The sequence below is a fragment of the Rhea pennata genome, chromosome 1 (assembly GCF_028389875.1).
Source record: "Rhea pennata isolate bPtePen1 chromosome 1, bPtePen1.pri, whole genome shotgun sequence".
NCBI lineage: Eukaryota > Metazoa > Chordata > Aves > Rheiformes > Rheidae > Rhea > Rhea pennata.
This window is the reverse complement of record NC_084663.1, coordinates 209,493,339-209,514,489: the sequence shown is the minus strand read 5'-3', so window position 1 is coordinate 209,514,489 and position 21,151 is coordinate 209,493,339. Positions and strand designations below refer to the sequence as shown.

Genomic DNA, 21,151 nt, shown 5'->3' with positions numbered 1-21,151 from the left:
AAACTCCTATGCAATGGGCAGTGAGCAACTATTGCTGAATAAATATTTTTCATATCTCATTTCTCTTTTTCTTGTAGTTAAAATAAAAGTATTCCTTTAACAGTTTGTTTCTGTGTCCTATTTCTGCAGCTTAACCTTATGACATGTTACCTACAGAGTTCTGAATTTCCGTTTCGGCATAGAATAGTCAGAGACGTCTTCAAAAAATTTAACGAGAGGGAAAAAAATTCCCTTCTCTTCTTCTGCCCTTTACTTGAACCTGTTTTGCCTGGACGCTACGGGGAACTTGGAAAAAATACAGTAAAATAAGATGGAGAAGGGCAGTAAAGTATTCTTATGGGCAAGATTAAAACATTGCAGGCTGCTATGTGTCCTGCACAACTACCTCTGTGGACTGGGAGGTGGTGGAATATAAAACTATGCACCAGAAAAACATTAACACAAAAATGTAGATGTTAGCTGAATGGAGATATGAGTCTATTGATATGTTTTATTGTAGCAGAAAGTTCAGACAAATATTAATAAATGACTCATTCATTGATTTTGGTGTTTTACTAAGACTATAGTAGTGCTAAATACCTGATCAATTTTTTCCAGAATTATGCAGTGCCAGCCCTGGGATGTCTCCAACAGGTGCTTGGAGAGTTGTGAGAAAGAGGAATTCCCAGTCTTAAAATCAATCTTAAAATCAATGGGCATGTAATAGAAAGGGAAGAAGGCACAAATAAATGCATTCACATAAGGTGGAATACTTTGGGAAATGCTGCAGTAGGAGGTAGCGCATAAAAATTCAACCAACATGGAAATGTGTTTGCTCAGATTATAGCAATCATCAGAAATGTTTCAGGTCAGCCGCTAAAAATGGATTGAAAATATTAGCTGCTACTCTTACTTATATAATATCTGTCACCCAAGGCTTTGCAAACTGGGGATTCACTTAGCAACTCCTTCCTGAAAGAAAACAGAGCAGTTGCAACTTCACACTGCAGTAAAAGAACTGGGACAGCTGGGATTGTGTGCTGGGGCAAGACACGATGCCTTGGGAGCGATCACTGGGAAGCCTGCTCTAAGTGTACCGGTTTGCAGATGAGTACACTGAGGGGCAGATGTGCTTACTTCACCGGCCCTAGCTCCCAACGCTGGCTCTTGCTGCTACCAACTTCTCTTCTGATATAGAGAAATAACATTCTCACTTACACTGTTTGCAATGCAGTGATGAAATAATAAATTAAATATCTACCTTGCAGCAGCAGAAGCTGAATGAAAAGTAAAATGCGATCTGTTCTGGTCTCAAGTGTTTGCTGGTTCTCATAACATAAAAAAAAGAGGTTTACCTATTTGAACTGGATAGGGCAATATGTAGACAGAAGATACTTCAAGGATAAATTTCAGTTTTCATTCTGATTTTACCAATTAGCATTGAATTCCATGTTAATTTTTGAACAGAACATTCAAAGATGATGGTGGCTATATGAGATCCATAGTAATAGAAATATGTTGCCATAGACACATCTGTTCAATATGACACCAGAATACTTCAGCATAAAGAAACCCACTAAATTTGTATTTCACAATGCCCTGAAATTATGCAATTGTGAAAAATTAATTGTATAACTCTTTCACTGAAGCGGTGGTCCTGTGATGTTGATTCTAAAATATTCAGCAAGCTATTTCAGTGAAGAGGGCTGTCAAACGACGGAGGGAAAAAATGTATCACGAACTACTGAGAAATGTTTAAAAGTTTTATTTATAGTAGGTAGCCATCATTTCTGAACATTGCCGAGCTTAATTTTGAGTTAACAGTTTCAGTTATAGCATCAGAATTTCTGCATCACTTAAAAAACCACCTCTGAAACTGGCATGAAATTCTACTATTTATAGAAAACAGAGAGGAAGAAGCAGAGAACAATACAAGGCAAAATTATGAAATGACAGCTTTTTGTTAAAGACAGTAACAACTGAGGAGTTGCGTGCTTTTCCAGATTGTTCCAGCTCCGTGCTTTTTTATTCAGATTACAGAGGGGATTAATCTGGATTCAGGCCTCAAGGCATGGGCTATCATCTAGCTTGGCTTCCTGGCCAGAACGCTGTTGAAATCAGCAGGCAGCAACAGGCTGCCCATTTAGTGTATTTTGTGGTTTGGCTCGTTTTTCAAGAGCATTGTATACAGCTCATCCATTGTATGCAGCAGCATCCATTAATAAGCAGATTTTAGAACCAGCGTAGACAAATACATTCCTCTTATTGAAAATGCTGAATATATGCATGCACATAAACACAATCTCTGTCAACCATTACAGTTAATTCTCATTACCTTACATCACAGGTTTTGTGAAGGACCAAGAGTCATCACAGGTGGGGAGATGAGCTACATTCCTGTGTTGGTTTGGTGGAGGATGGAAAAAAGCCCTTCCCATGGTGTATGTTTATTTTATTTATTTATTTCACTTATTTCTCTCTGTTCAGACTCAGATTAAACAAAATCAACAGCTGTACTTCATCTCTCAGCTCACCAGAGACTAACCCAAATGTATTCTTCTATTTTCTAAACATGAGTCACCTCTCACAACAGAGCCTACTAGCCTCTTCTCTTATGATAACAGAAAAGTCTTTTTACAGTCCAATTTAACTAGCCTTGCTGAGTCACTAACAAATAATTCTTAGTGGCCATTCCTCAATTCTGATCAATAAAAACAAGGTGGAATATCTCCTGCCCACCTGTCCTTCAGGTATGCTTTTACTGGAGACCCACACAACATATCTATCATCAAGATCAGGACCAAACTCCTCGGCTTTCTGAGCAATCACTGGTAGTTTATATACTTTACTAGTTTATATACTTCGCTGTATTTATGGGAGTAAGCATTGTGCAGAAAACAAACAAGGAATCCACAACTTAAATTAAAAGTATCCAAGAACTGTGCAGACTAAGGTTATTTGAAATTGTTCAGATAATCACATTCTTTTATTCAAAATACAAACTGATAAATATATGATGTCTTTAGACTGTATCTAGTGTCCCAGACACAGTGACTGGACAAATATTCACAAAGACCTTTTAAAGCACATTTTAATATGTGGGTTCTACTTTGAATGTGGTGATGAGCAGAGAATAGGAAAAGATCCTGACAGATAGTATTGTTCTGTTTTGTAGAATAGCAAAAGTAGAGTTGCTAATCTGCCAAAAGAATACCAAGGAGCACTGTGTCTTCAGAACTACAATCTCACTATCGTGGCATGTGCATTAACATTTCTTTTATACACTACAGAACATCAGTGAAATTCACTGAAATTAGTATATTGTTTTTTAGAGGTACCTTCAGTACCTTCAGTAGAGGTAGATTTTCATGAAGCATGTATCATAATTTATTTTGATTTTATTCATACTTTGGGCCAGATTCTCATATTTTTCAGGACTGCATATCTTTATGACCCTGCTGGAATTAAAAAAGATAACTTGCATTATGATTGACAGCAAACTTGGTCTTCATTTTCCTAAGAGATTTGATGTTATTTTTGGTTAATGTGTTAAATGGGGCATGCACTGACTTCTTTGGGTCAAGAGGAGTGCTATTTGTAAAAGTATTTGAATAAAGTATTACAGGAACAGAAAATTTTCCTCTCAGATAAAATATGGCTCTAGTCAATTGGTATTCTGCTCTCAGCAGACATGCCTCTTTCACTCTTGTCCTCCATGCAAAAGAGAGATTGACCCTGTCTACTGCACTGAGAGAATAATTTTGCATATAGATGTAATAACAAAATGTTTACAGCCAGCCCCATAGCCAGAAAGTTTGCCAAGATTTTAAAGTTTATAGATGGTGCAGAGAAAGCAATGCTTAGGCTGGTCAGCTGGTGAAAAAAAACTCAGATTGTAGCAGTAATTTGCATTTTAGAAGATATTTCAGCTCAAGATAACTGAAGTTATCTTCACCACATGTGACTCAAGGGAATATTGAAGTGAGAAGAGGACATATTTGGAAGAAGTGTACCAGGTTAATTTAAAACTTTTGACTGCTTGGAAATAATATAATTAGAATTGATTAAATAATATGAGTGCAATAATTTTCTATTGAGACGTGTAATTTATTGAAAATGTTTTATGGATTGAGATAACATTTTCAGTGGTCAAAACTGAAATCATTTTGACTTTCTAGTTTCATTCTGATAATAATGAAGCTAGATAATAAATCCCCTAGTTTAATGTTGTCATTTATATTTACTTTATAATATTAAACTAGTATTAGATGTTAACATTTTATTTATTTATTTTTTAATCTTAAATTTTTTCCTTGTGGAAACAAAACATCCCAATGGATTAAAGTGAAAAATGTCTAAGGAAATGTTAAAATTTTGGCTTTGCCACAATTCAACTCATTAAAAGAACAGTCTGGCATCCAGAAAGTGATGTTCACGCCTTGTCCACAGCATTTGGGGTAATATATTTCTTGAATATAGCGCAGCAGAACTGTGACAACAGTGGTTCAATTATCTGATTTAATAAAAAGGAAAAAAAATGCTCCCAAACAGAGGATGAACTAACTTTGGAAGCATGGTGCACTGGGCATCACTATACAATGTTAAATTAAAAAAAAAAAAAAAATCTTTTCTTCCATGATCGCATTGATAGAGGACTCTAGGAAGAAGAGGATGCCCTGCTGAGATAGGCTTTCTCAGCATCAGTTATCAGAAAAAGCAGGTAAAATTCTCCAAAGCAATAGTGAATTCAAACCTGTATTGTTTGATTAGCTGGGCATGATTTAGAGGATGTAGATTTTTCCACATACTGCTTGGGAGTAATTTCGTTCTATGAATCTTGTTTGATCTCCCTGCGAAAGAAGATATTGTTCATCTTATTTTAGCAATTTAGAAATAATATTGCAATCACTGTGTAGGAGGGATAAAGGAATGTAGCGGAGAGATTATTTTTGCATTGGGGAAAGGAGTAAGAGTGAGCAGTGCTTTTCTCATTATGATTATAAGTATATGGAAATTAATATCCTAATGATTCCAAAGCTGATCGGTATATACATATTTACAGGTATGTTTGTATGTATGTGTATATGTATCTCTCAGTATGTGTTTCCTCATTTTTAGTGGTGCCTAAGTAAATTTTAAAACTTACGTGGAGGTGAATAAAATTGCATCACGCCTGCTGGAAGACATCAAATAACAGCAGAGTCATGTGAGTTTATAAGTGGCAGAAGGCAGTAGAGAATAAACCTTTTTTCTCAAGAAACTTGTGTTTCCTGGTGTCCCAGTTCAGTAGGACAGTACGGTTAATAATCCTCAACAGCTCTAGTAGTAGCGTAAGGTACGGAAAGGAAAAGTGGAAGGACATAGTTAAAAGTGCTATCTCTGAGAAAAGCACACACCTTTAGTGTTTTCTAAAACTAATTTGTATTTTAAAAATGTAACCTCTCTAGAGGAGCCAGTGGGAGGGAAATACCACTGAAAATGCTTTGACCTGACAGCTAAAAGAGGAGCTCAAGTCAGGAGTGAAATCACTTGCAAAACTCTGTCAAGACACAGGATTTTTTTGCTGACTCTACTGTTGCTGCTAGGATAAGTTTGCAATGTCTCAGTCTGGGGATTGTTTTTACAATTTGGATAGTTCTAGAGTAAAAAGTGTTTAGGTTGGCAAGATGTCTTCACCTGCTGTAATCACAGCTCCCAGGTGCAGTGAAAATATAGCATGCATCACTAACTCGTAGGTGGCTGACGAGGACTTTTGTAACGTTAGGTGTGCAGTTATACAAAGGTGATATGAATGCCTGATTTAAGCACTCTGTTCTGGATTCCATAGCCAGTTTGGCAAATTCCATTTGCAAAAGCACTGGTTAGCGAGGAAATCGTATATTTACACCTGACACTTTATTTTGGTTTATTAGACTGTATCTCAAAGTGAATTCGCTTTTCTAAGAGATTTTTCCTCCTCCTTCATCTTCATAATGGACCTATTTTTAGATTTTTTTTTTTAAGAAAGAAAAATAGGTATATATGGTAGGTATATAAGTTTTAAAGATAAATGTAATATGAGATCACCTGGTCTATTCTTCTATATATGCTTGGTAAAAGTTATTACCTGTTTAGTCTTTATTGAGCCAGATAATTTGCTTTTGACTCATACAACATCTTGAAATATCTCGAATCTTGATTTGAAACTATTAACACATAAAAATCACTAATACCCTTGTAAATCATTTCACTGATTTATTATTTTTTGATTTAAAATGCTGTGCAGGTTTTAAATAACTTTTCAAGCACTGGCTAAATGTAAACATATTGTCAAAATAAGGTATTTATATTGCTAATCAGATTCATAGCAGAGGTTTGATAACATATTAAGCTAATAACTGCTATCAGTTGAATGAAGAGGAATAGTTACAGCATGGCTAATGAATATCCATCATTGTATTCTTCAGAGATTATAAAACCTAACAATTTGCTTGATTATTGAAAATGCTGACTACAAAAAAACCTAAACCTGTGTGTTCATGAAAGCATAGGTTACTTCAGCTGTTATAGACTTTATATCATGTTTCTCAGTCTAACAATAAGTTCCCTTTTAATAATCTCCTCCACAAAAATCACAGTACAGAAAATAAAATCCTAGGTGTTTTGACACATACAGGTCTTTATCAAGTACAATACAAAATCAAGTTGTTCTCACAGTGACTTACAATAAGTGCTTTATTTAAAAAAAATCATATAAAAAGTCTACAGTAATTTATTGGATAAAAATGTTGGAGGTTTATTTTTAAATACTGTAATGAATGCAGTTGAACTTTAGAGGTTCTTTTCTTCTTCATTCATGCTGTTACCATGGAAATGTGAATTTTATGCTTAAATGAATTAGCTTAGTTCATAAATTATGGTTCATAAATTATAAAAATAAAATGTTAATTCATAATTGGGAATGCTGGCAAATCATGGAAAGATAGACCTATTTTCCCCAAGTTTTCCAAACAATCATGGTAAATATAAAGTTTTTTTGGGGAAAAAAGCATAGCCTTCTAACCATCTCGGCATTCCATCTTGTCTTCAACTCGGTGTGTGCTTGGATTGAATTGCAGACTATGTATATCAGAAAGGCCCAACCACCTTATAGACTAGCTTCTACAGGCAACAACCGTGAAGATACTTCATTTCTTATTTTGCTCCTGCTATTCTCTCATACACATGCACTTCATGCACATGCATGTCCCTGTATACACATGAATGTGTGCATACGTATAGGCAAAACAGAAATAAATGGGACTCTATCTACACACACTGCTACCAAAGTGTCTTACACTACAAGGGTCAAAATATAAAAAGCACAATGCAGAGGTGATGTGGCTTCAAGATACATTTGCTCTCATAATGCTTTATAAAACTCTACATTGTAGGGCTTCAAATCTTTGTTGTTAATTTATGGGTGCTTATGACACCACTCAGAAACTGGAAATTTAGAAACCACTCAGGACAGAGCAGTCACTATTTATTTTACTGAATTAGTCTCCTTTAGTCAAAAGGTGGTTGAGCTTCCCATTGATCTTCACAGAAACATTGCCATGATAAGAATAAGGGACCATGTCAAGCAAAGATTGTCTCCACGTCATTGGAGACTCTGAAAGACAGGTTATACAAGCATCTGTCAAGAACAACCGAGGTATAGTTAGCCTTCCCTTGGGATGGGAAGATAGACTAAGTTGGCATGGCCTTTAGCATAGCTGTGGATGGAAATCCCTTTTCCAAGAGGTTATGATGTCATGAGCTTGTAGGGCAAGAAGACAGGCAGCTAAAGTCACAGAATAAAATGCACATTGTGGAGATGTGTTAGTCATCAGTTTGGTTGAGTCAAAAACCCAATAAATTGGGTTTTTGAAGGCCCCCCCCAACTGGGGGTCTTCAAGATTGAAAAAGTCTTGACAGTTTAAACTAAAAACCTGGTTCTCTCAGTGGAAGCTGTAATGGAGACACATCTCAATCAATCACACAGGATAATGTATAAAATAAACTCGATCCACAGGTTACACAGCAAAGGAAAATGGTGTTTTAAGTAATCCAGGATGCTTTGTGAAGCTATATCCTTTTCCTTCTTTCTGGGCCCTGTTCCTTGTTTTGCACCGTTCAGTTTTACAGTCATTGGGAGTAATGAGGAGACAATTCCTGAGAAGGTCACAGTCATAGAGAGAGGAATCTCACAGGATCGGGTTCTTTATTTATTATTTTCCTTACACTTTCTTCAAATTTGCTTATTATAAATGGTTTTATGTCTGTGTTTTGAAAAAGTAACCACAAAGGCTTGGTTTATAAAAGTTGTATACATTTAATATTGAGAAGGAAGGATTTCTAAGTAAATTATATGCTTTTCTCATATATCCCATCAAACCCTTCCTCTATGCAACCACCGAGGACAGAAACCAGACTGCCGGGGACATCGGCAAGAAAGGAGTATTGAATGCTTAACGATCGGACAATTGTATTAAAATTTTGTAGAGGGAAAGAAAAAAAACAGAAGCTTTTTGGGCAGAACTATGACTTAAGTTAAATCTGCCCAAGGGAAGCTTTTTGCTGTTTACTGGCGTGAAAGTGAGGAAGAATATTTGACATAGCAACTTTTGCGTCAGCATATCAGGGTACTAGAGATATGTTTATAGTACTGAATATGATAGTTTGTAAATAATCTATTCATCCTTTTTCTTTCTCTTTCTGGAAATATTATGATTTGCTGAATTCAAACTGCTGATCTAGTTCCTCTGTCTGTTATATTTTACGAGATGTTGCTGTTCAATTTATATTGGGAAACTTAAGCATATATTCTTGCCAGTTCTGGCTGTTGAGCCACATACGCCTTTTTGCAGTTGTTTCCAGATGCCCCTAGGATCAATCTGCTATTCAGAAATTAGCTATGATTTCCATCAAGAAGCTGTAGCCCCTAAAGAATCCAAGACATGCAGTCTCTACCAGTTCTTTCTGCAGTATCCTACTCCCCTGGACACTGACATTTTCAGTGTAATGATCTTCCAGTAGCCATGGAAAACAACATTTTTGTGACAAATTAAAACCTGAAATACAGGGAAAGGAGTGAAAGTATCCCTGTTTCAAGTTTTTCTGATTAAATCAGAGGTGTTCAATCAAAGGACTGTAGTGGCAAATAGATATTAGCACTGGAGTGTGCAAAGAAACAGTGTGATGGAGCATGGGAGTAGTCATGGTGGCACAACTCCTACATGATGCACCTACAGCATCACTGCAAAAAGGAGAATTGCACCTTTGGCTGAGGTAGTGGCCGGTGGCACAGACTATCAGTACTGTTACTGGTGAGATTTGTGTGGACAGATCTTACAGCTAACTTTGCAAACCTCCACTGTGACATCCAACCCTCTGCAAACATGCATTTTCCTCGCTTTGAGAGGGCAGGAGTGTCATTCTCTCTCTTCTGTCTGCTTGGAGTGCAAGGTTCCCTTGTCTTCAGTCCATTCCCTCCCTCTTTTCTAGGTTTTGTAGATGATATCTACTCTGCTTGTGTTCATCAAGAGGTGCTCACTCTTGGATAAAGATCTATCTCACTGCAGCAAGCCTCTTAAAGGCCATTTATAACACTTAACCACAAATGTGGTACTTAAGTGTAGTGAGGTACATCGTGCTGTGGTCGAACAAACACTGGAGAACATTGCCTTCTTTACTGTATTTTTAGCCTGTTGTTTTTATTGTTATGCTCCTTTAAAATATCACCCTTTCTGTGATGCCTGGGAAAAAGCTTGGAAGCAGTTAGGCTGCTGAGGCTGAAAATATTGCTCTCCAACACGGTTTCGTTGTTTCCCTATATGATTTTCCAAGTACTGTCTGTGTTGTGCTTATAGTACAATGGAGGGCTAGTCCCTGACTACAGCTCCAGGGTACAATGGCAATACACTATCATTATTATTATTATTATTATTATTATTTCGACTATGACTACTACAACTTCTGGGCAGTCATAGGGCTGTTTTGCTCTGCCTGCGGTTGCAAAGGAGCTGGCAGGGTGCCCGATTCAAGTGCTGCCCCCCTAGTGAGATCAAGGTCTGCCGAGGCAGCATGTTCCCTCTGCACCACTTGAACCTCTGCAGACAACCAGGATTTCCTTCCAAGCATTCCCCTTTTCCCTTCTGAACACGTAAGAGGATAAAGTAATGAGGAAATTACACAGCTGAAGATAGTGGCTCCAGTGGTTTCCCTAATCTAAGAATATTCGGGTCACAAGTTGTGTGTCTTCTGAAGAGGGTCAGAACCTCTTAGATTTTCCAGTGGCTTTTTTGGACTACTGTCTCTCTACTGATTTTATATCTAACTTTTTTTTTTTTTTTTTAAATGGAGTAACATCTTTCATCTGTGGGTTTCTTCCCTGTTGTCTCGTGTTTAAAGAAGTCCTGAGCATTTGAAGTATTCTGCTATTTTTGGTATGTCTGGCAGACTTGGACAAGGCTTTTTACTCCTTCATTGTTATCAGCTTTATGTCAAGGGCAGTAAATATAACCAATAAGTGATGCTCTTGAGTAACTATCAGTCATAATAAAATACTGTGTGTTCCTTGATGAGACACTGCCTTTAAAAATTAGACTGCTGCAATAAGAAATGTTTTGGCAGAGGTGAACAAACCCTGCAGGGATCTGCTTGTGTAGATTACCTTTAGTAGCCCCTGCTAAATGTGTTAGGTTGGTCTGCTATCAAAGCAATACCTTGTTGGTTTGTGCAGAGGTTTCAATTTTCCAGCAAATTCTCAAATGCCCCACAGTTATTATAGGAGGCATCTGCCGCAGCGATGGGAGTCTTCCCTTTTTACTGTTACGGTGTTATGAGGGTCACGGTCTGCAATTTCCTCGACAACTTTTCCTTCTAGACACTCAGTAGTAGTGGGAGATTTTCCTGAGTAAAGACTTTAGGACTATATTATTTCTTGTTTTCCTAAATGAACCTGAAGTCTTTTATACAGGTGGTCAGTTGGGAGCCATAGAAACTGCATTGTTTTCTATTTGCACAACTCTGCTTTCTTTTTGCAAGGTCCCTGTTTTCCTCAAGTTTGCGCGCCTACAAACAAAAACATTAACTTTTTAGGATCATGAAGTAGAAAGTTGCTTCAGAGGCTTTGCTGACGGAAATCTTGGGTAATTCCTTTGGCAGAAAGGAGACTTGAATTTGATTTTTCGTACATGCTTACCTGAACCTTGCCGAGCTGTTCAGAGCTCTGCATCTGTCCATCTTTGCTTTTTGAATCACATTTCTCCAGTGGATCACCACTCCTTAAGATCTATGATATTTTTTCAATGAATTAGATGCCTGATTTTAGTTGTTAATGTACTGCACTGCAAAATAAGCCAGGATTGCTTTCTTTTTCTATTCATTTGAGGAGAGTCAAAAAAAAAAAAAAAAAAAAAGGGGGGGGGGGTGGGGGAGAAAAAGAAAAAGAATTAATTCTCACCTGCTTTTGCTGAGCAACATGTTATTATGGTTTAGCTTATTTGTTGGAAATTGCTGCAACACAAGTCTGAACAATCATAACTTTGGGGTATTCCAGCTTTCTGAACTGTGGCATCTAGAGCATTTAATTGCTAATAAAAGTTGCAGAATTAGAGTTAAGAACAGGGTCCATCTATCCTGTTCTAGAAGTCACTGCTTATGCCGAAGAAGGTTGTGATTACTAATTACTTAATTTGTATGACAGATGGAGCCAGGGTTCAAATTAAGTAGCTGTCTTAGGATACGTTATAGAGCAACATCTAGCTTGAAACACGACTGCCTTTTGCATTCCTAAAAAAAGGCACAAACAATGATGGGCTAAAAATAGCTGCTCACTTGGATTTGACGACAGTTTCTGCGAGCTTGTCTGTAGGAAGATGTTGAAAAAACTCCTGCGCTCTTTTCCCCTCCCCCAATTTTTCTTCTTTAAATGCTTCTGCTTAAGCTTCTTCACCTCCTTGCCCACAAAAAGATGCCCAGTGACTTTGATAGGACTTCAGTGTTTCTGCAGATTTCAGAGGTGGGGTGGGGGGAGTTATGTAAAGCATTATTAAAAAAAAAATCCTAAAAGTCACTGCAGCTATTTCTATTAAGCTCTGCTTATCCACAGTTTGCTCTGTGCTGATAGAGAAGGTGGTAGTAAAGCCTTTCCCACTCTTTGCCTCCCACGGTATCTATCTGCTGCAGTGAAAAAAACCACCGAGGCTCTTTCCTGATCTCATTCCTGAAGACTGCTTCCCAGTTCAGTGTGAATATCAGTGGTTCCCGGCGCTGTAAACACGGACTTGCGTCTTTGACTTTGCGCCCCTGCAGCCGAGTAAACAATCAGTTAATTTGTAGCATCCAGTGGTTGACAGGAGTGAAATAAGTGGCTTGATCTTATTTTGTGCTTGTGAATTAAAGCTTTGCCTTCTGGCGAGGTTCTGAGTTTCCTCGTTCTGGAAGATATTCGAGCATTTTAGATTCAGAATCGGTAGTGACAAATGGGAGGGCATAGTTTTCTCTAGGATTTGTCTGCTTTCATTTTAATTTTTTTTCACTGTGTTTTCTTCGCATAGCTAAGCAAGAAAACACAGTTTTAAAACGATGTCCAGTGTCTTAGCTCGGAGCACAGCGAAACTCAGGCTCTTCAGAACTAGTCCGCTGCATATTTATTAAATGAGAGTGAAGGAGGAGGTGGGACTTTTTATTTAAAAATAGATTAGCACAGGGGACTGAACTTGCGTTTGAGGAAACATTAATAAGCCAGCCAGCCTTTGTCCTTAATCAGAGACTGTATTTGTAAGTAGAACATGTTGAATCTGTCACGATTGATGACGTTGGCTTTGTTAAAAGGGATGCTGCATCTTTAACAAGACCAGACAGAAACAGTGCAGAATCGACAGTAAATTTGAGATTTGGAAGGAATCCTTTTTTCGTTTTTCATATATAATGTTTGTAAAATATTGGAGAGAAAAACATCAAAGGCGGGGGGAAATATAAGTAACTTGCTGCTTACATTTTAATTCCTCACCTTTCCCCTCTGGGTGAGTTCCCCCTCCTTTTTCCCCCCTGAATTTAAAATGCTGGAAGGAAAAGCAACTGAGGTCCAAGTTTCAGATGCTGAATTCTCGGCTAATTGAAATTACTGGGCATATTGCTATATATAGTCGATGAAGAGATATGTAGCTTTCACTCAGTGCCTTCAAGACATGTCTTTTTGTAGTCAGAAAACCAGAGATCAATGCATTTTCAAACTGACAGAGAGAACGGAGGCTCCTTAGTAGCACATGCTCGGGATCGTGTGTGTACCGTTTGTGCAGAGCAGAGACGCTGAATACTGGTCCATATGCTCCTTGTTTACTGCAATGTTTTTTGCATGTTACTGTGCACTCCGGACTAATGTGAAGGTAAGAGGAGACGAGACAACAATTTGGCAGAACTGTACATGTAAAACCAGCTGCAGAAAATGTCTACCTTGTTTTGCTGAGTACTTTGGAATTGCTGGCTGAACAGGCAGATTATTACAGGTGGTTGTGGAGGCTTTGTTTTATCGTTGTCTGCGTAGCTTAAGCATAGAAGCGTGTTTTAATTTTGCAGCATAGCGACCTTCAGTTTTTAACTGCTTGCAGTTTGGGTTCTGGGCTTGTATAATATGATAAACATGTTTTGATGCTGTCCAGGTAGGCCAGAAACAAGAAACCAAAGACTGTTTATGCAAAGCTACATAGCTTTAAATAGGATAAGAATTCCTGTGCTCCGGTCCCCCATGCATCCTCCAACTTATGCTGCTTGCATGCTGTCTCGCTGATTACTTGTCTAAATCGGGGGTCTTGCTGCTGTCGCTGGCTTCTTTTTTTTTTCTTATTTTTTTGTCCTGCTTTGTTTCTAACTCGAAATAAAATGCATACAAACAGATTATAAGCAATGTGTTAAAAAATAAGAAAGATAGTATTGCTGCAAAACGGTACCAAGGAGAGAGAGAGAAAAAAAAATAAAAAGCAGCCAGCTGCCGGCACTGGTCACTCACGTCAACGTTTGCTTGCTCTGTTAATTAGTGTCAGAACTTCAGCATAAGTTGCTGGATATAATGCCTGGTCTGCAAGTGGGATGATATTAGCAGACGGGATCGCTGGCGTTGGACCGCACTCTAAGCCAAGCTGTGGGCCAGCTGTGGGACTCCAGCTGCATAATTTGGATGAATTACAGTCAACATATTGGGGAGGCACTTTTGGCATTCCAGGTTTTTCAAGTTCAAATGAGCATGTCTGTCTGGGAAGGAAAGCACTGGCAAACGCCAGATAATCACAGTTAGAACTGTTCAGCTGGAGGATTAATTGTAAAGGATATTTTGTTTTCAAACTGCTTTAAGCATGTTTCTGAAATAAAGTGTTTTTTTTCTATATGCACTTGGTTTGATAATAATAAACGTAGTATGTGTTTATTAAGTCAAAATAATTTTTGGTCATTTGATTTAAAAATAGAATGATTGTATTAATAAGGCACATTCTAAGAGTCTTATCCTGTATATGTGGTCAAAGTCTGTATTGCTAATTGTTACACTGAATTACCAAGCTTTCACATTTTAATTACTTTTTAATTAACTTTTGCAATTCACTTTCTATCCCACTCCTGAGGAGGAAGTTGAAAAATATACATTTTTTGTATGTGTGGATAGCAAGCAAAAACATGCAAGTTAAAACTTTTAGTGCTATTGTGTCTTCTTAAAATATAGCCCTTGTCCTTTTCTTATGCTTTCCCTATAGTGTTTTGGGGAGATGAGTAAATTATATCCACATGATACGCTCTGTGTTCTGTGCAGTGAATTGCCAATAAACCAGGAACGTTTTGAGACCGACCGTTCTTTACCGTTCAGATCATTTTGTCCCCCCGCCCCCAGCCTGCCGTACTGTACTGAAGGTGTTCTGTTAAACTGCTGCTGCTGCTGAAAAATGATTTCCAGGTCTAAGTCCGAATAGATACAGGAGAAATCGCAATGTGACTCGTTTCACTGCAAGTTTCACGAGGTGCCTTAGCAGTAAGTGCGTGCCACAGTAACTGTTAGGAGCCTCATGGGTTTAACTTTCAAAATACCTTTGCTTCCATTCATAAACACAGGAAAAACGTGAAGGGTTTGTACTAGCCAAGTCCAATGATTGTTTGGACAAGATAATTTGAATTTGGTGGAACTTCTGCAGCTGTTCAGTGGCTCTGGAACAACCGATATACAGTATCCACCTCCTGGCTGGTATTTACAAGATATAATTCTGAGGAGATTATCCTCAGCTATTCTTACGTCCCCTAACTCACCCATTTTCAATGTATACGTTGATCACCTGCTTTGCAAGCTATCCTTTGGGGTATAATAGCATAAAAAAGGCTGCACAAAGTTTGCAAATCCCTGGGGGAACTGCCCAAGTGTGGCAGTTCCATTTACATCTTCAGTAATTCCTATTTTATTTTTCAGTCATTGAAAATTACTTATTAAGTCGGGACTTACTGAAAGGTGCTCACCATGCCCAGTCATCCTTAAATATATTACATAGTATTTCTGCAGACTTCTGTTGTTTTTAACTTGGTTGGCACTAGCATACGCCACAGCTCTATGGGTGGCCAAAATAAATGAAATACATTATAAAACATCTGTTTCTAGTTTGAGATTTTTTCCCCTTTAAAATGGGTGGAAAAATCCTAGTGGTTCTCAAATATTTTAGTCTTTAAGTCATAAGATAGAATTAAACTATAAGTACAGGCTGTAACAGGAAATAGATTTGCTTGCCCTGGAAAGTGAAAAAGAAAAGCAATTGGGTCTGTTGCTGATGGCAGCTGCAGTTTATGGCTTTAGAGAAAGCAGATTTTTCAAGTTCAAGGTAGGACTCTTGCTTCTTGATCGCCAGTCTCTCTGAAACTGCCCACGTGAACTTTGTTGGCATATGCAGGCTTATCAAAGGCAAAAGAGATCTACCCCATGCATTCGTAATCAAAGCCTGTTTTTTTACAGCTGACTAAAGAATAGTATTGACCACGAACGTTTACCTGCCCGCATGAGTTGCTATTCCTTTTTGCCTGAGCAGAAACAAAGTCAGGGATTAATAGAGGGAGAAAGATGTCTGAGAAGTTATGAGCAAGATATCTTTCAGAATTCCTCCGTACTTAAATGGTTTAAATGAAATTTAGTCTGAGTTTTAAAATGAAAACAATATAACTACTGATTACCATTGTCTGTTTACTAGACGCAGTGTTGTTAAACTATTATATTTTTAACTTTTTTAGAAATGGACAATGTTGTACATCAGTAGAAGATACCATTAGTGGCCACAGAGGCCATTAAATTGAATTAAAATCTAAAAGCAGTTCCTCCAAGATCAGAAGTGTTTTTGTAGAAATGTGCAGTGTGCGTGAAAAAGTAAACTCTCACTATATGCAGTAGTTAAATACGTTGTTGTATTATTTTCAGCATGACTAAATCTCAGGAGCACAGAATAACTATGGCAGCAGGCTACCCAGTGTCAAATGTTTGTAGTTTTAATTATGTCCACTGTGTATTGATAATACTATCCATATTTATATGCAAGAGATTTTTAGTGTTTGCCATTAAAAACTTTCTGTTCTTGACTTAGATATGAATTTTACATTCCCTCAGTATTAGTAGTATTTCTTGTAAAAATAGAAGAAACTGCAAATATGTGACAAACTTTAAAAACTTTTATGGATCAGGGTCTTATTTTTCTTAAAAGTTTGTCGGGGTTTTGCCTGCCCTTGCCTTGATGAGCTTGCTGCGTGTGTAGTTCTGACGGATCGTGCAGTGGATCTGGGCTGCTGTTTCTGGTGGGCAGTTTGAGGGTCTTACTGGAGGCACGGTGGGTGCTCACGGGAATTTGGGTGGCAGAGCTGATCCTTCTTTGGTACTTCAGCACGAGACCTGGTGTGAGCACGAGGCCTTCTCCTCTTGGGACACCTGTTCCGGAGGAGTCCTTCTCAGCAGCAGGCAGCGTTGACTTTGTGGCTGTTAGAGCTTAACGTGCAGATCGGGGGGGGGAGAGGGGTTGTTATGAATCCAGATCCATCCTTTCTGAAACCCCAAAGGCTGCCCAAGAGGTTGAGAGTTAGTTCATCAGGAGTTTAAAGCAGTCTCCATGTTAATGAGTTTTCCTGGCATGCACAGGACTGAGCTCCTGCCTGAACGCTCCGTGAACTACGTGCCTTTCTTGTTATGAATGCCAACATGAACGGGGCACAGTAGTGGCAATAAAAGTTTTCAGCCTGTGATCTCTTGCATCCCCTGTGCTTCAGTTAAAAGACCATCTGCTAGCCAATGTCAAAAGATGGCCATGCTGAGATTTATGGCTGAAATTTTGACCGATGCATTGCCACTTTTGGAGCATCTCAGGAGCTGCAAGGGACAGGGTGGAGTATGGCCAGGGCCTAGGGATGATGCTGGAAACTGGCATCCTCTAATTGCTTTAGCTTTTTCTTCTCATCCTTTCTCCCATTGGCCTATTAAAAAATGTGTTATTAACTTAGCTTAGCAGTTTCCAATTACAATGTAAGCAGGAGAATTAAGTAATAAAGGCAGAAGAATTATGATAACAAATGGCAGAATATTTCACTGCCAAAAGCCATAAAACATCAGAAAAACCATCTGAGTTACTACCCTCTGTCTACATCTCTACACACAGCTGTAATCCTTCCCCTTTCCCAGTATGTATTAATGATATATATGTATGTAATTAAGTTGCATATATCACATATCTTGCCACTTGTACCAGAAACTGTTCTGCTCTTCTAAAGGAACAGAGTTTCTGGTTTTTTCAGACTCTTTGAGGCCTGTATGCCAAACTACCTTCTGCTGTAGTCCTAAGACAGTCTTGCAAATATGAAATGAAGTTCAACATTTGTAAAGAAGCCAAAGGGATTTGGGCTCTCAGCACTCACAGATTTCCAGATTTAGTCCTTGATTTGTTATGCACAATTCCTTATTTAAATCTACTACCATGCAACATCCCTTAACACCTCTCTTGCCTCTTTGTTAAGTGAGGAACAGTTCAGAAGTCCCATCGATGCATTTGAAATAACCTTTTAAAAGTAGTAAACAGGAAGAGAAATCTATAATTTAATTGAGAATATGCTCTAAAAGTGTTTGACTCAAGAGTGGTTTTTATTCAGGTAAATTCCTTTTTGTAATTCTGATTGTGTCTGACATAGGCTGACTTACTCTACTCATAACTACATAGTCATAACTATAGTATAGCAGCAGGTCAAAGCGTTGTTCCACTAGTGCTGTATTATACTGAGACAAGATGTAGGTTAGTCCTAGAAAGCAAACAAAGATAGCTGTTGTGAAGTTTCCACCCTGAGAGACAAGGAGAAGGATAATATTATGTAAGCTGTGAACATCTAGTTGCATTTCTCTAATATATCTTGTCATTTGTTTATAACATGTTTGCCTAGACTATAAAGTAAGCAAGGCCTTGGACTTTATAAGGGATTTGTTTAACAACTCTAGGATTTGGCCTTGACAGATAAACACAGCTGAGTTATTTATATTGCTGTTATCCTTTTGTTAAAGAGAGGGGGAATGTTAGGGAAGGGAATAACTCATTGCAAAAAGGGGTTACTAATCTCTGGGACCAGCCTGTACAAAGAGAGTGCTCTCAAAGTTACTGCAGTAGTAACACCACCGCATTCATTTCTTTGGTAGCTTGCCATACCTGTTACTAAAATATACTGCTACGGCCCTCTCTTATGCTTAAGAAGACAATATTCTCGTTTACAGGCCAGTTTTTTAAAATCATGCCAGTGATGCTGATAGGAATTACGTTGTTCTGCTGGTAAATGGGAGATTGGAATTAAGTCTCCTACAGTTCAAACAGTTGTTCTGTCTGAATAAGAAACAGAACATCTGAATCCTGAAGACTGATTTCTCCATTTCTGAAATCAAACTTGCCCAGATCTGCAAGTGTTTGAAATATCTAAGTCCACAGCTTTCCACTCCATGCAGCTACAAGTGCTGATTTACAGTACATGGTCATAACAATTTATGAATGAAAGCAGTAATTAGAATAGACTAATAATATAACAGCAGCTCTGGCTTGCTAGATATAATAAGATTGGGTCTATATTTAACCCATATACCAGAATAATATTCCCTTAAAGGCGATAATAAATAGGCAAATAGGTACAGAGATGCTAAAGTGACAGACTTAATATAAGAAATTAAGTCCACTACTGAGAATTCTTTTTGAGCACTAAGCAAATATGAAAATTATGCAAGGAGGATGAGCAATACTGAATATTTGTTCAGTTTAGAAGAGTTAGTCACAAAAATGGTGGTTGGAAGATACAGAAGCTGGACACTCGCCTGTGTTCAGAAATTTCTGGATAGATACTAGTATCAATACCAATATTTCAATTCTATTTTGTATCTGCCATTTTAATGTGGGCTCATTAGAGCTTATTCAGTGTGCTAATCTTATCAGAGATATCTAATTGTCCTTTTTGTTAGAGGAGAAATGAAAAGATCTAGGACTGTAAAAGTGTTCAAAAAAATTTTTTTTGGGGGGGGGTGTTAATATATGCAAGTAACCACAATATAGTATCATGTCTGTACCTCATAATCTTATGTGTACACAAAAATGATCAAAGTGAAATATTCCACCGTTTAATCACCAGTCACACTGTCTATAACTGACAATTTTATGGTTACACAAAAATGGTGAAAAACGAAATACTCAGTAATGACAGTAGTTTAATCACCAGACACACTGCTTGCCCTGTGAACTAAAGAGATGCCTGTGCCTGTGTGGTTTTTATGAGACTGTAGAGAAATTAGATCAACAATCCTGGTGGCAATGCTGTGCACAAAAATGTTGAAGAACGTGTAGTGGATTTAGGCAAAAGTAAAGTTTTATTTTTCTTGGGAAATGATATGACTCTTATAACCAGGATGGGGAGAAGTGCAGAAGACCATTAATGTGTGATGGATGGAGTTGATAACAGCTAGCAATAATTAAAGGCTGCCTAATAATCTCTCATTAGCTCACATTAGCTTCCATTTGTACTTCTAACTTTGTCTATTTTTTTTCTATCCCTTTTGCTCCTGTTGAGTTAGATGCAGATGTTCTGTGTCTATGACCAAGTGAAGATTTGCCTTTTCTAGGGCTAACCTTCATAGGTGCGTGCTCTTTTATATTGCTACAGGTTGTAGATATTTCAGACCCACTGAGAGGTTTTCTTCTTATCTAGGTCCCCATGATTTTGTGATCGGGTGAATCTATGAAATACTTCGATGTGCTTTCTGGAGGAGGGAACATGCCCTCCCAGCATATCCTTATGTGCAGCAGGAAACAAGGGAAGCATCTTTTGGAAGTAAAGATTTCAAAGGCCAAAAGAAGAATTAATGTTGCTCAGTTATGGACACGCACTAAAAAAATGAACTCTGGAACAGATTCAAACAGTCTACATTCCACCTATTTCCCCATGCCAAAATAATGAATGATAGCTACATATTAATGAATAATCCAGAAATCTAGAGAATAAAAGGAAAAAAAACCTATTATTAAAAACATAGCCATCTCCATTTTCTCAGTGGAGGAAGAGGTAGCTGGTATTTCCCTTTGTGTCTCCAGACAGAGATCTGAGTGTAAGAAATAGTATAAATCCTGCTGCTAACTGTGTAGCTCTCAGACTTCTTCTGGAAAGGGAAGTAAAATAAAATCCAAATACCGTAAGAAACAAATCAAAGAAACCTGGGCACAAGCCTTTTTCATTTGAGTATCATCTCTTTCAATGAACGGGTAAGACTCTCCAATTTCAAACTGGGATCTCTGAGAAGTAATTGGAAAGGCTTGCCTTCCTGAGATAGCACAGAGGATCATTAAAAACCTAGAACAGGAAGATTAGCTGTAGAAGTAAAACTCAGAAAAGCATTTTCATCCAAGTTGCAGGACAGATGAAGAATAATATGGATTATTTTACACATATTTGCGGATATTTTGGACAGCATTTTCAGCTCGCTCCAGATTTGTTTTGCAAATCTAAGTTTTTGTTTGCAAATAAAAATAAATGGCCAAGCTTTCAAAAGTTCTCAGCAAATATTCACAGATTTAAAGTTAAAAGCAACAATAATAATTAATCTAGCCTGATATCACAGACTATAAAACTATCAGGAGTGGTTTGAAAAAGAATA

General features: G+C 37.8%; 1 protein-coding gene across 4 annotated transcripts in view; it reads left to right on the top strand.

Annotated features, from left to right (window-relative positions):
* Positions 1–13,157: 13,157 nt before the first annotated feature.
* The window catches only part of LOC134135676 (disks large homolog 2), a 740,305-nt gene continuing 732,311 nt past the window's right edge, over positions 13,158–21,151 (top strand). For all 4 annotated transcript variants that reach the window (XM_062567370.1, XM_062567369.1, XM_062567373.1 and 1 more), the window contains exon 1: positions 13,158–13,373. In XM_062567370.1, coding sequence (XP_062423354.1) covers positions 13,254–13,373 — 120 coding nt within the window. In that variant the 5' untranslated portion in view covers positions 13,158–13,253. The remainder of the gene's footprint in view (positions 13,374–21,151) is intronic.